The 14869-nt window shown below is 39.9% G+C and overlaps 3 protein-coding genes across 3 annotated transcripts; 1 reads left to right on the top strand and 2 right to left on the bottom strand.

The window, feature by feature from the left end:
* Positions 1-687: 687 nt before the first annotated feature.
* LOC125306254 (trypsin-1) lies at positions 688-2527 on the bottom strand. The gene is made up of 6 exons (XM_048261515.1): positions 2480-2527; positions 2196-2343; positions 1719-1969; positions 1441-1577; positions 1090-1191; positions 688-972 (listed from the first exon to the last, which is right to left on the bottom strand). The coding sequence occupies exons 1-6, from the start codon at positions 2517-2519 to the stop codon at positions 925-927; spliced, it is 726 nt and encodes a 241-aa protein (XP_048117472.1). The 5' UTR covers positions 2520-2527; the 3' UTR covers positions 688-924.
* Positions 2528-8245: 5718 nt separating this feature from the next.
* LOC125306253 (trypsin-2-like) lies at positions 8246-9993 on the top strand. Its single transcript, XM_048261513.1, has 6 exons — positions 8246-8293; positions 8430-8577; positions 8804-9054; positions 9196-9332; positions 9554-9655; positions 9787-9993. The coding sequence occupies exons 1-6, from the start codon at positions 8254-8256 to the stop codon at positions 9832-9834; spliced, it is 726 nt and encodes a 241-aa protein (XP_048117470.1). The 5' UTR covers positions 8246-8253; the 3' UTR covers positions 9835-9993.
* A 2628-nt stretch (positions 9994-12621) lies between these two features.
* On the bottom strand, positions 12622-13851 carry LOC125305708 (E3 ubiquitin-protein ligase NEURL3-like; the record flags this gene model as incomplete). The annotated part of the gene is made up of 3 exons (XM_048260620.1): positions 12622-12977; positions 13114-13293; positions 13416-13851. Coding segments are annotated over 3 exons (765 nt in total), but the record flags the coding sequence as incomplete, so codon positions are not given.
* Between the last annotated feature and the right edge of the window lie 1018 nt (positions 13852-14869).

Here is a 14869-nt window from a genome sequence, read left to right as displayed (position 1 = left end):
CACAATCTGGCAACCTGGGAGATGTCAGACTAACAGAAAAAATTAATGGATCAATGATTTTAAAATTAAGTTTGATGGCCATGCAAATTACGGGAGTTTTCCGGGAGAACTAACAAAACGGGAGGGTGCTGGGAGATGACCTTGAAATACGGGAGAACCCGGGAAAAACGGGAGTGTTGACAGGTATGGGTTGGGTATTGGTGTATCAGCCTTTAGATGATCTCTGTGAGATCAGGCACTGTTGTTTCAGCATGACCCTTCTTTTCTGATATCCTCTCAGCAGCCTTAGTGATATAGATTTCTGAAGTGACTCCAACATTGTCTACATGTGTCTTCTCATGCTCAATATATCCATTTGTTTGCTGAGATGAGACTAACATGAAGTAGTGCAACACAATGAAGCTACACAGGAGCCGGGGTTGCATGCAGCCAGTAAAGTTGTGGGTTTCATTCTGGGCTGCCACCCTTGAGCACAACACTTTACCCTGCATTGCTCCAGGGAGACTGGCCCTTGTAATAATTGACATATGTAAGTCGCTTTGTATAAAAGTGTCAGCCAAATGAATAAATAAATAAATACATGTAAATGAATCTGCATCATATACATGTATACTGTACTAAGGTCATGTATACTGTACTACGGAGCTTTCCTACTCCCTCTCACACCCAGTAAATTTAGTTTACACGTTTCATTATGAAGATGTTTATTGTGGAGACAGTGAACCTTTTGGTTCAACAGTGTACAATAGAAATGAGGTCAACTGCTTTTCACAGATATAGTTTTAACATCAAATTTGACATCATTTTGAGCTAGATGGAAAAAAAACTAAATACAAACACTACTCCAAATTCAAACCTCTTATACTGCAGTGAGTTGTTATAAGACTGCTCAAAATTATGGTACTAAAATGCAAATGAGCATGTTTAATAACTGGCCATGGTCTGCTCCAGCCAGTCGTTGAAGAGGCAAACCTGGAGAAGCAGAAAAAAGCTTATTAGTTTTGTACACATATTTTATACTGTGAATTACTTATCACTTTCTATAGGACAGCAGAGAGTTTTGTGGTGTAAGTTCTGTCTGAATCTCACCTTGGCGTAGACACCAGGGTGGTTTCGCTCAGCACAGCCGTAGCCCCAGGACACAACACCCTGCAGCTCACCGTTGCACACCACGGGGCCACCAGAGTCACCCTGAGACGGACAGAATCATGATGGTCAGACTTCACGGAGTGGGCAACTACAGTAGCCTCCTCAATTCTTTAAATAGTGACCATTTACAGCTAAGGTCATAACCTGGAAATTCTTATGCTTTATACTCAAGACCAAACTTGGCTCCAAATCACTAGCTTCTAGTTACATAATCAATTATTTCTTATTATTTCAATGTGTCAAGAATCAATGCCATTCCTAAGATTTAATCTCTTTGGTGCAGAAGTTTACCTGGCAAGAGTCCTTGCCTCCCTCCAGGTATCCAGCGCAGAACATGGCGTCGGTGATCATGCCGGGGTAGGAGTTGTTGCAGTCGCGGTCAGAGAGGATGGGGATCTCCAGGCACTGGAGCTTGTTACTGTCAGCAGCTAAAAGGTTAACATGAAACAATGATTGTGTAGAGGAGGATAAAATCTGACTAATAGTTATTCGTCAATAGATAGTCAGATAGAATGAACAGTATTGAAGAGTAGGCCTAGATGAGGAAGGCTTTATGGTGGCAAACTAACCGGAGCTCATGGTGTTGCCCCAGCCGGACACGGTGCACATGGTGCCAGCAGCAGCACAGCTGGTGGGCAGAGCCACGGGCTGCACATACTGGTTCAGGGTGGCGGGCGTGCTCAGCTTGATCAGCATGATGTCGTTGTCGATGTTGTAAGAGCTGTAGTTGGGGTGGCGGATGACGCGGGAGGAGCTGATGAACTGCTCATTTCCCTCAGTGACCCTGATGTTGTGCTCGCCCATTCGCACCTCCACACGGCTGAGAGGAGGCAGAGGGAGAGATAGAGAGAGTGAGTGACCGGCAATAAAATCTAAAAGGTAGTTAAAAGTAGTAAAGATAGTAAATGTAGTAGTGCATTTTAACATGTATTGCATTTTGAATTGTATTTCACAGTATTTGTTGCTCTTTGCCAGACATGCCATTCCACTTTTTATTGTTCTGTACTGTTTCAAGTAAGTATATAAAGTCAAGTGCAGAAACATACGACTTGTAGCAGTGAGCAGCAGACACAACCCAGTTCTTGTTGACCAGGGAACCACCGCAGAAGTGGTAACCGGAGTTCAGAGACACCTGCCAGGGCTTGGAGTAGGCCTTGCACTCATAACCTCCAACAATCTTATCCTCCTCTGCAACTGCACATAAGGCCAAAACGTCATTTTACAGAGGAACATCATGACAAATACTTGAATGAATATCTAACGGTATCTTTTTAGAGTTTAGCTGGAACACAGCAGGCAAGAGCAGCAGTTCAGCAAGAATTGTACTCACAAGCAGCTCCGAGGAGCACAAGGAAGACAAGAGACCTCATGGTTGCTGATTGATCCTGTTGATGAAGGTCTAACCTGGACCCCTGGCCTTTAAACAGACCTGCCACACTCACCACGCCCCATCAGAAAGGAGTCGACCAATCAGAATGTAGCTCTGTCCACCAGAACTGTTATGTGACATACAATGAGAAGTGCATACTGGCATGCGTGCGAGAATGGCGAGGTACAGTATGTAACATATGATGCGTTTCACAGGGCAACCTTCAAACTCAGAGATAAACAAAAAACCCACGATGCATGTGGCAGCAGGTGAAATTTACACGTTCACTTCACAATGTATGCCGTACTCTGTCCATTTGAAGCGTCACCTCATTGAAGTTGTAATTAATGTTCCTCCTGTTCAATCATTTAATCTTTAGCTCCTTACATTCAAGTTTCATTTTCATGAAACTGTGTACAAGAGTCCAAGAGTTACTTGCAACAGTTAGAATCACATAATTAATGCAATTTATGACAATATTTTTACTGGTAGTGTTATTGGTGGTCATCTTTCCAGATATTCGGCAGAATACTAAAACAAAATAACAGTAGCCGAAAAATAATGATTCTACTAACTGCTATGAACACATTTTCATTCACTTCTTCATACAATGGAATCTACTCTTCCATGATTGTTTTCAACATTGTTCTACATTGAAGACTAAAACCGAAGACATTAAAAGTATTAACACAAACATCTTAAACTCTATATCTTAAAATCTTAAATATAGATATTTATGTTTAATACGGTAGTTAAAATGTTTCGCTGTTTCGCCTTTATAAGAACTTGGCATACTTTTGGCAAAACTAACTTTATGCTTTTCAATTAAAACCAATTAAAAGTGTTGGTGAAGACTTAGCAAAAGATGGATACTTTGAGTAGTATGATATATTGACATAAAATATATTTGTAAATCTAAAGTAAAATAATTTTTTAGTATACAATGTGCACTACCATAGAGAAAAAGCAAAATGTCTCAGAGCGCTATGGAAATGATTTCTCAGAGGTAATCACTAGCAGGTGTGAGTTAATTAGTTAGTTATTACAGTGCATGAAAATGCACTGTTCTGTTATCCGAAGTCTTCTTCTTATTATTAGAGTGCATGAAAATGCACTCTATTGTTATACGATTTCTTCTTATTATTCTTCTTCTAACACTTTTTGTGCATTTAATACAGCTTCAACTGTTTAACGTAGAAACTTCATTCAAACTGTGTTGCGTAGATCTAACTTTGTAACTTTTATACTTTTTAAACTATTAATTAAAAACTACTAAAATTTCCCCATAGACTTAACATTGGATTATGACATCACAATAGCAACTAGAAAAGCATTTCCTGAAGGAAATACAGTGCATGAAAATGCAAAAATATGATGTAAAATATCATACAGAGTAAAAACAAACTATATTGGTTGCTAGGTAGATGAGGTTTAATATAGTTGGAATGACTGAACAGTTAAATAAGTGGATAGTTTAAATGGTTAAATTATTTGGGTAGATAGTTGACGATAACTGAAACTTGGAATGGCTCTAATGTTTGCTAGCAGTTATGCTAACTATGTTAACAAAGATAATAATGTTAACCAAGTTACTATGCTAACTAGCATGCTAACAATGTTAAAATGTTAAGTATGCTAACCATGTGACTTAGCTAACTTAGCTAATCCTTTTTAGCAGTTATGTTAACTATGCTAACTAACATGTTAACTATGCTAACAATGTTACTTAGCTAACTTAGTTAATCATTTTTAGCAGTTATGCTAAAAATGCTAACTAGCATGCTAACATGCTAACTATGCTAACCATGTGACTTAGCTAACTTAGCTAATCATTTTTAGCAGTTTTGCTAAAAATGCTAACTAACATGCTAACTATGCTAACCATGTGACTTAGCTAATCATTTTAAGCAGGTTTGCTAAAAATACTAACTAGCATGCTAACATGCTAACTATGCTAACCATGTGACTTAGCTAACTTAGCTAACTAGCTACAGTTGGTAGGAGTCATAGTTGATGACAAGTAATAGTTACAATGGCTGAACAGTTAAAAAGTTCAGTAGTTTAAAGGGTTAAATTGTTTAACAGTGAAATATTGTAGTGAGGACTTTTATTTTGAAACAGTTTTTGGCAGAGGAAGCAGTTGAACAGGATGTGTAGTCTTAAAAAGGGCCAGTTTGTATGCTTAAAGGTCCAGTATGTAGGAAATAATGGAAAATAAACTGTAACCATTCCAAAAATAATCACCATATGTTGTCAGAGAGTAAGGAAACACGATGAATTGAAGTAATGGCTTATTTGACAACATTACTCTAACCCGTAAAACCCATGAAAAAAAATGAGTTACGGGGCGGAATGTCTTGGAATTTTTTTTTAGTTTATGTTTTGAACGATTCATTCTAGAATAGCGATATTAATAATGGGCTAAGCGGCGTCCTCCTATTTGGGTTGCCAAATTAGCAAAGGCCAACTGTCAACAGCTGTCAGTTGTAGTCATGAACGCCTACGAGAGGCAGGCAATTTTCCAAAATTTAAACAAGAAACAAATTAAGTGGACATCGGAGGAGCTTCCTGAGACGAAGAATATCAAGTCTGACGCAGAGCTGGCCATATTTCTCCACAACAGGTAGCCTAGGCTAAACTTCATCTGCATCGCTAATTTCAGCTAAATATGTTACGTTGGTTAGAGAGGTATTTTTTGTTTTCACTGTTTCCGTAATGTGTAGCTGGGTCATGGTTGGAGAAACGTTAAAGCAGCTGCAGGTCAACTAACATTAGCTAAGTCTTAATTACATCTGGCAACCCAGAAGAGGCTCGCGTCTGGTAGTCTTGAGAACGTTCACCAGTGTTTTGATTTTGGCCTGCAGAACGTTCGGTAACAATCCTACAAATCGCACCTTTAAAGCCTGAGACTGGCAGTTAATCCAGGTGGCCCGAACACCTGCTATAGGATTCTAATTTCTTAACGGCTCTATTGTGATGTCATCAGCCCATGTTAAGTCTATGGGGAAATTTTGAACAGTTTTTAATTAATAGTTTAAAAAGTATAAAAGTTACAAAGCTGAAAAATACATAGCACCCATGTCCTAAGTAAGACCTACGCAACGTAGTTTGAATGAAGTTTCTACGTTAAACGGTTGAAGCTGCATTAAACGCGTTAGAAGAAGAATAAGAAGCATAAGAATAAGAAGCCTAGGAAGAACAGTACAGGGCATTTTCATGCACTGTAAAAAGCCTTGGAATAATAGTACAGTGCATTGTCATGCACTGTAATAAAATGCCATTTTCATGCACTGTAATAAAATGCCTTGGAATAACAGTACAGTGCATTTTCATTTCCATGCACTGTAATAAGAAGCCTAGGAAGAACAGTACAGTGCATTTTCATGCACTGTAATAAGCATAAGAAGAAGAAGCCTAGGAAGAACAGTACAGTGCATTTTCGTGCACTGTTATAAGAAGCCTAGGAAGAACAGTACAGTGCATTTTCATGCACTGTAAAAAGCCTTGGAATAACAGTACAGTGCATTTTCATGCACTGTAACTAGAGAATGTAATTCCAGGGAATTACGAGTGCATGAAAATGAAGCTAGGACAGACAGCATAGCTTAATAAAAGTTGATAGTTTAGAAGTAGACAGTATAAAAGTTGAATGTATAGTTTAAAAGTTGTTAATAGACATATAGTTTAATGGATGTTGATTCACATAGTTTCATGAATGTTGAAAGTCTAAAAATGAAATGTAGATAGTTTAAACGTTGTTGATAGACTGATAGTTTAATGCATATTGATAGACAAATAGTTTAGGATAACTGACAGTTGGAGTGGCTTTAATGTTTGCTAGTAGTTATGTTAACTATGCTAACAACGTTAATTATGCTAACAAAGTCACTTAGCTAACTTAGCTCATGTTTTCTAGCAGTTTTGCAAAAAATGCTAACATGCTAACTATGTTAACCATGTGACTTAGCTAACTTATATAATCATTTTTAGCAGTTATGCTAAAATGTTAACTATGCTAACCATGTGACTCAGCTAACTTAGCTAATCATTTTTAGCAGTTATGCTAAAATGCTAATTATGCTAATGATGCTAATTGCCTAACTAATTAGTGAGCACTTTTATTTTGAAATAGTTGAAGGCAGAGGATATAGTTTATGGGAGTCATAGTTGACTGAGAGTTACAACAGTTGAACAGTTGACAGTAGTTGAACAGTTAAAAAGTTGGATAGTTTAAAGGGACTTTTATTTTGAAACAGTTGTGGGCACAGGAAGCAGTTGAACAGGATCTGTAGTCTTAATACAGCCATATTGTATGCTTAAAGACTGAGACAGCCTGAGACAGTGGCTGCAGGTGGCCTGAACACCTGGCATAGGATTCTAATTGCTATTGTGATGTCATAATCCAATGTTAAGTCTATGGGGAAATTTTAGTAGTTTTTAATTAATAGTTTAAAAAGTATAAAAGTTACAAAGTTGAAAAATACATAGCTGAAGTCACATAAGTAAGATCTACACAACACAGTTTGAATGAAGTTTCTACGTTAAACAGTTGAAGCTGTATTAAACGCACAAAAAGTGTTAGAAGAAGAATAAGAAGAAGAAATCGGATAACAATAGAGTGCATTTTCATGCACTCTAATAAGAAGAAGAAGAAGACTTCGGATAACAGAACAGTGCATTTTCATGCACTGTAATAACTAACTAATTAACTCACACCTGCTAGTGATTACCTCTGAAAAATCATTTCCATAGCTCTCTGAGACATTTTGCTTTTTCTCTATGGTAGTGCACATTGTATACTAAAAAATTATTTTACTTTAGATTTACAAATATATTTTATTTCAATATATCATACTACTCAAAGTATCCATCTTTTGCTAAGTCTTCACCAACACTTTTAATTGGTTTTAATTGAAAAGCATAAAGTTAGTTTTGCCAAAAGTATGCCAAGTTCTTATAAAGGCGAAACAGCGAAACATTTTAACTACCGTATTAAACATAAATATCTATATTTAAGATTTTAAGATATAGAGTTTAAGATGTTTGTGTTAATACTTTTAATGTCTTCGGTTTTAGTCTTCAATGTAGAACAATGTTGAAAACAATCATGGAAGAGTAGATTCCATTGTATGAAGAAGTGAATGAAAATGTGTTCATAGCAGTTAGTAGAATCATTATTTTTCGGCTACTGTTATTTTGTTTTAGTATTCTGCCGAGTATCTGGAAAGATGACCACCAATAACACTACCAGTAAAAATATTGTCATAAATTGCATTAATTATGTGATTCTAACTGTTGCAAGTAACTCTTGGACTCTTGTACACAGTTTCATGAAAATGAAACTTGAATGTAAGGAGCTAAAGATTAAATGATTGAACAGGAGGAACATTAATTACAACTTCAATGAGGTGACGCTTCAAATGGACAGAGTACGGCATACATTGTGAAGTGAACGTGTCAATTTCACCTGCTGCCACATGCATCGTGGGTTTTTTGTTTATCTCTGAGTTTGAAGGTTGCCCTGTGAAGCGATCATATGTTACATACTGTACCTCGCCATTCTCATACGCATGCCAGTATGCACTTCTCATTGTATGTCACATAACAGTTCTGGTGGACAGAGCTACATTCTGATTGGTCGACTCCTTTCTGATGGGGGCGTGGTGAGTGTGGCAGGTCTGTTTAAAGGCCAGGGGTCCAGGTTAGACCTTCATCAACAGGATCAATCAGCAACCATGAGGTCTCTTGTCTTCCTTGTGCTCCTCGGAGCTGCTTGTGAGTACAATTCTTGCTGAACTGCTGCTCTTGCCTGCTGTGTTCCAGCTAAACTCTAAAAAGATACCGTTAGATATTCATTCAAGTATTTGTCATGATGTTCCTCTGTAAAATGACGTTTTGGCCTTATGTGCAGTTGCAGAGGAGGATAAGATTGTTGGAGGTTATGAGTGCAAGGCCTACTCCAAGCCCTGGCAGGTGTCTCTGAACTCCGGTTACCACTTCTGCGGTGGTTCCCTGGTCAACAAGAACTGGGTTGTGTCTGCTGCTCACTGCTACATGTCGTATGTTTCTGCACTTGACTTTATATACTTACTTGAAACAGTACAGAACAATAAAAAGTGGAATGGCATGTCTGGCAAAGAGCAACAAATACTGTGAAATACAATTCAAAATGCAATACATGTTAAAATGCACTACTACATTTACTATCTTTACTACTTTTAACTACCTTTTAGATTTTATTGCCGGTCACTCACTCTCTCTATCTCTCCCTCTGCCTCCTCTCAGCCGTGTGGAGGTGCGAATGGGCGAGCACAACATCAGGGTCACTGAGGGAAATGAGCAGTTCATCAGCTCCTCCCGCGTCATCCGCCACCCCAACTACAGCTCTTACAACATCGACAACGACATCATGCTGATCAAGCTGAGCACGCCCGCCACCCTGAACCAGTATGTGCAGCCCGTGGCTCTGCCCACCAGCTGTGCTGCCGCTGGCACCATGTGCACCGTGTCCGGCTGGGGCAACACCATGAGCTCCGGTTAGTGTGCCACCATGAAGCTTACCTCATCTAGGCCTTGTCTTCAATACTGTTCATTCTATCTGACTATCTATTGACGAATAACTATTAGTCAGATTTTATCCTCCTCAACACACTCATTTTTTCATGTTAACCGTTTAGCTGCTGACAGTAACAAGCTTCAGTGCCTGGAGATCCCCATCATCTCGGACCGCGACTGCAACAACTCCTACCCCGGCATGATCACCGACGCCATGTTCTGCGCTGGATACCTGGAGGGCGGCAAGGACTCTTGCCAGGTACACTTCTGCACCAAAGAGATTAAATCTTACAAGAGTATTAATTCAGCTATTTAACCATCACCTAATAATTGGAGTCACAGGTGGTCTTGACTGTGTAGTATACTGTATAAAACTTTCCATCATATGACCACAATTTAAAATGGTCACTATTTGAAGATGCAATTGCCCACTCCATGGATTCTGACCAGCATTTCTCTCTCTCTGTGTGTCCGTCTCAGGGTGACTCTGGTGGCCCCGTGGTGTGCAACGGTGAGCTGCAGGGTGTTGTGTCCTGGGGTTACGGCTGCGCTGAGCGCAACCACCCTGGCGTCTACGCCAAGGTGAGATTCAGACAGAACTTACAGGCACCGCAAAGACCCAAACAACTCTATTCAGTCCTAAAGACAATGAAAAGTAACTCACAGTATAAAATATGTGTACAAAACTAATAAGCTTTTGTCTGCTTCTCCAGGTTTGCCTGTTCAACGACTGGCTGGAGCAGACCATGGCCAGTTATTAAGCTTTGCCTTGACCTGGACAACCAGCACACTGACAAATTCATGACTCACTGGAGAGACTCCCAAAAGAACTGCTGTTATTCAGTGTCATTCAGTATGTGTGCAGTCACACCACCACCTTCTGTGACAGAGATGTGTGAAAATAAATGGATGTGAATTAATGCATCTGCAGTTCAGCTGTATTTTTTTTATCATGGATGATATACAGTATATCCACATGACCTCCTCTGGTAGTTTAACTTGATTTTATTAAGGCATTAACTTTTTCATGATAAGTTATAGAAGACAAACAGAACAAAATCACACAAACCTTGACCGTCATCTTAACCATCACTAAGGTCAAATGTCAAAACCAAGAAAAACAGTTGCACACTACTTTGAATAATTGAAATAATTAATATAATATTAAAATATTACAGTGAGAATGCTAACTGAAAGAGATGGTTTTTACATTGCTTTTAAAGTTCATAATAGAGTCACAATTCCTGATGTGATGGGGAAGTGAACTAGATGTACCGCATAGGCTACAAAAGAGGGCGCAGCCATGGCCTACCAGTTAGGGCTTCGGGCTTGTAACCGAAGGGTTGCTGGTTCGTTCTCCGACCAGTAGGAGAAATGTGAGCAGGGGAAGTGGTTGAGCACTATTCTCCCATGCCCGCATCCACAGCTGAAGTTCCCTTGAGCAAGGCACCTAACCCCTCACTGCTCCCTGAGCGCCGCTGTAGCAGGCAGCTCACTGCGTCGGGATTAGTGTGTGCTTCACCTCACTGTGTGTTCACTGTGTGCTGTTTGTGTTTCACTAATTCACGGATTGGGATAAATACAGAGACCAAATTTCCCTCACAGGATCAAAAGAGTATACTATACTTATATACTTATCACTAGGTGGCAGTATATCTCCAAAAACAGAACCACTGCCAGGGTACTTGGCATGCAACTCTGACTGTAATAATTGTTCATCTGGACCTGTTGGTGTTCTGGATGAGTAAAGGTGTTTGTGCCTTTTGCTGCCACTACTACCTGAAACTGAGACTTTACAGCTGTTTGCACAGGAAATCAAACCAGTGTGACCAGACTAAACTGGAATGTTCAGACATGACGTGTTGGCAACAACCCCCCCCAATGATCAATCATAACCACATGTTACAAGTCAAGTCATAATTTATGAATAACATTTCCATACATAGATTTACAAATATACAAATACCAAATGAAATATTTACATAAAATACAATACTTTATCGTGTAAACAGTTCACAGCTTAGACAGACCAACATTTAATTCTGCAATTGTTATTAAAACTTCATTCAAGTTACCTTGATCAACTATTGGACATATCTTCTAGTATTTCTGATATCCTGATTTCACAGATATATTCATAAATATGTACAAGTGCCAAATTAAATGTTTATAGAAAATAAAAACATTATGGTGTAAACAGTTAACACAATAGACAACTAAATATTGTAAACCTCAAATTCACATACCCTGACTGAACCTATAAGAAGCTATTAGCAAATGTGAATTTGCAAGTTTGTCTGGGTTCACCCAGGCTACAATTCACATTGATCAACATTGGAAAAGTCTGCCAGAATAGAATAACTAGATGTACCGCAGAGCGTTTTTTCCACAAAAATAAATCACGCTGAAAGGCCTATATGATTCTAACTGTCTCACTAAATTGCATTATCCACACTCAATTCTCACTGGTATCTGCTAGACAACAAGTACCAAAACATGATTAGTTCATAAATTTCACATGTAAAATTCATTTTATACAACCCCACCCCCATCTTGCCTGTTCATAATTCTGAGAAATTATTGAATTGTGTGCATGTGTGCGTGTACACGTTTATGTTTATGTGTGTGGGTGTGTGTGTGTATGTGTGTGTGCGTGCTTGTGTGTTTGCCTGCGTATGTGTGTTTGTGCATGTGCATGCATGCGTACATATGTCTACTGTGTGAGTATGTGTCATACGTATGATTACTGTGAATGTATGTGTGTGCGTGTGTATCTGTTTATGCACATGTGTGCACATGGAATGGGTTAACATGACCCCTGGAGGCAAACACACAGAAAAAATTGGTCATCCTAGGCCCTACGGTTCTCAAGATATTCACAGAAAACTGTGTCTGCCCAACCCTCCTTTCGGGGGGTCCAGTACAGCGGGGGGCTACAGATCAAAACGAAAACCGATGGTTCCATGCTATCCATGTGGGGTTACATGCCCACCAAGTTTCGTGTACCCCGGTCTTTCAGTGTCCCGGGAATCCTTGTTGGTGTACGGTCACTAAATGTACACATAAATTATTTTATTGTAAGGCCCCCCATGAACGAAAGTTCACAAAACTTGGCATGCATTTGGAGGGTGTCATAATGATCCTACACTTTCAATTTCGTGCAGTTTTGACCATGTCAACCAGAGATATTGTGGTGAAAACACCAAATTTTTTGCTTTTTAATTTTTAACTAGGTGGCGCAATACATGAAATGAGTGGTTATGGAATGGGTTGACATGGCCCCTTGAGATCAACATACAAAAAAAATGGTCCTCCTAAACCTTACGGTTCTCGAGATATTCACAGAAAACTGTGTCTGCCCTACCCTCCTTTCGGGGGGTGCAGTCCAGCGAGGGGCCTACAGATCACAACGAAAAACGATGGTTCCATGCTATCCATATGGTGTTACATGCCCACCAAGTTTCGTCTACCCCGGTCTTTCAGTGTCCCAGGAATCCTTTACGGAAATTTGGACATGCGAAAAAGAAAAAAAACAAAAAAATCTGACTAAACCTATATGACCGCCGCTTCGCTGTGGTCATATACTGTAAGTATAGTGCAAGTATACTGTACAAAATGTTCAGAGTGCAATAACATATTACTGCTTGAGGTAGAGTGTATGTAGCATCTTCCAAATGTGCCTGGACTGAAACCAGTCAATGTCCTTATGGGTCTATGTGTACCATGGCAGCTCCACATCCAGCTCTTGGAAAATTCTAGATAATCTGCTGACACAGTGGACACGTGCCGAATTCCTCAAACACCCTGTTAGCACAGGGGAGGCACAGGCAGCGATGTCCACACTTCGGGGTCAGACAAGCTTCACGGTCCAGACACACCGCACACAAGTCCTGCTTGCTGCACCCTGCGTGACAGAAGAGCAGCGTTAGACCAATGCCTGACTCATGGCTCACGCACTGTAAAATAAAAAAGTTCATGCCTCTTTTCATTATGCCTACATGATCTCAGAGGGTCTTTCTGCTGAATGATTTGATACCAACCTGTTCTCTGAGAGTTGTTATTGTTACTTTGATCTTCTTGATGCTGTTTCAGCTTCCTTTCAGCGATGGCTTTCCTTTTCTTTAATTCAGGTGGAGTATCTTCATAGCCACATTCAAATGTGCTACGAGGAATAGGGCAGGAGGATGTCTTAATAAATCGATTCAACCTTCGTACAGAACCTGGACAATAAAGACAAAACCACGATAATCAGACCAAGTTCAGTTCAATAACAATAAGACTCACTGCTTTTAGTGGGTCTATAAGGAAGAAATGGCATCAATATACATGTTCATCAACTCACCGAGTAAAAGCACCGTAGTTGACTGACCATAGACATCAATAAAAGCCCAGAGAGGCCGAGAGAGGTCCAAATCAGTCTGATTACAGAGAGTTTCAGCGGGTGTCTTGTAACACAACAGTCCAGTTGAATCCATCCAGAAGGAGACCATGGTACCAGGTGGGCAGTCCCGTTGTGGCACTGGCAAAGCCCAGTACCCGGGCTTGTCTGCGAGGTCGGGACAGGCCAGCGGAGGAAGTGGTCCGGCGGTGGTCGGGCATACGTTGGTGAAGCCGACCCGCACACCGCCCTCCCAGGCTAGAAGACTGCGCTCCACCCGGAACCAAACCTTCTCCCTGGGCTTCACTGGGCGACTGCTGAACACCAGGCCGTCCCTGAAGGTCTCCAAGTCTCTCGAGGCCTTACAGAGTGGAAGGTCAGAGGACCCCGGCAGGTAAGTCCACAGACATGGGGGTCATTGGCCCATGCTGCTTGATGAGAAAAATCAATAATTTGAAAGAAAATAAAAAGAGAGTTAAGAGATGAGTATGAAACTCTGTTGCAACTGATTAAAGGAAACAACAGTATCTTAGCAGCAAATAAAGGGTCTTACAACTGATTAGTTTTGTCTGTATGTTATGTCATCAGGTGTGTATCTCTTCCCCTCCTTATCAAAGCTGTTGTTGAGTAGAACCTGGAGATAGTCTGGTCTTTCCTTATATTCTTCTCTGCTCAGAAACACAGTGTTGAGAGGTGTTTGTGTTGTCTGAACAGTTCCCTGTTGTCATCCCTTGCAACGTTTTGTCAACATGTCCATATGTCCGATCACATTGGCTAAAAGAAGTTACATGAAATCATCTATGAACTCTGACCCTGTGTACTCTCTCCTCAGATGTTTACATTTGAAATTAAACTTGAATTGGAATTTCATAATCTAAATACTGTTAATGTACATCAGTTTAAAACACAAAGAATTATTCTGTGTTTCCCATCAAACTGTGTTATTTTACAATACTATTATTTGAGAAATCCACTGATTAGCTGCCATTCCCCATTTCTCCTTCCCTGTCACATTCTTACACATTCCTTGCATAGGGCCGGTGCTTCAACATAGCAATGCTGTGTGATTGTCAACTGCACATGAACTTTATTGCAACTCATTGCAACTACTTTGTGAGATTGCAACTCAGATCACAAAACACTCCTACAAACTTAGACATTTAAACTAGTGTGACAGGTAGTGTTAATTTCGTCAGACGAGACGAGAGGAAATATGTTCGTCAACGACCTTTTTTTTTTCATGACTAAGATGAGACGATGACGAGACGGCAGTAATGTCCTGAAACACTGACTAAGACTATCTTAAGATGCATTATGCATATTGTTGACGAAAAAAGACGAGACTAAAATGTTTTGCATGAAATAAAAACTAAGATAAAATCTCCCTTCATGTTCGTTTACAAAATGAGAAGACAGAA

The sequence above is a fragment of the Alosa alosa genome, chromosome 13, assembly GCF_017589495.1.
Source record: "Alosa alosa isolate M-15738 ecotype Scorff River chromosome 13, AALO_Geno_1.1, whole genome shotgun sequence".
NCBI classification, from domain to species: Eukaryota; Metazoa; Chordata; class Actinopteri; order Clupeiformes; family Clupeidae; genus Alosa; species Alosa alosa.
Note: the sequence above shows the minus strand (reverse complement) of the source record. Positions and strands in the feature narration are given on the sequence as shown.

Coding starts and splice junctions, on each gene's coding strand:
- LOC125306253 (XM_048261513.1), top strand. CDS start 8,254: ATGAGGTCTCTTGTCTTCCTTGTGCTCCTCGGAGCTGCTT. Junction 8,578..8,803: donor GCTGCTCACTGCTACATGTC/GTATGTTTCTGC, acceptor GCCTCCTCTCAG/CCGTGTGGAGGTGCGAATGG. Junction 9,333..9,553: donor GCGGCAAGGACTCTTGCCAG/GTACACTTCTGC, acceptor TGTCCGTCTCAG/GGTGACTCTGGTGGCCCCGT.
- LOC125306254 (XM_048261515.1), bottom strand. CDS start 2,519: ATGAGGTCTCTTGTCTTCCTTGTGCTCCTCGGAGCTGCTT. Junction 2,344..2,479: donor TGTGCTCCTCGGAGCTGCTT/GTGAGTACAATT, acceptor CCTTATGTGCAG/TTGCAGAGGAGGATAAGATT. Junction 1,578..1,718: donor GGGCAACACCATGAGCTCCG/GTTAGTTTGCCA, acceptor TTAACCTTTTAG/CTGCTGACAGTAACAAGCTC.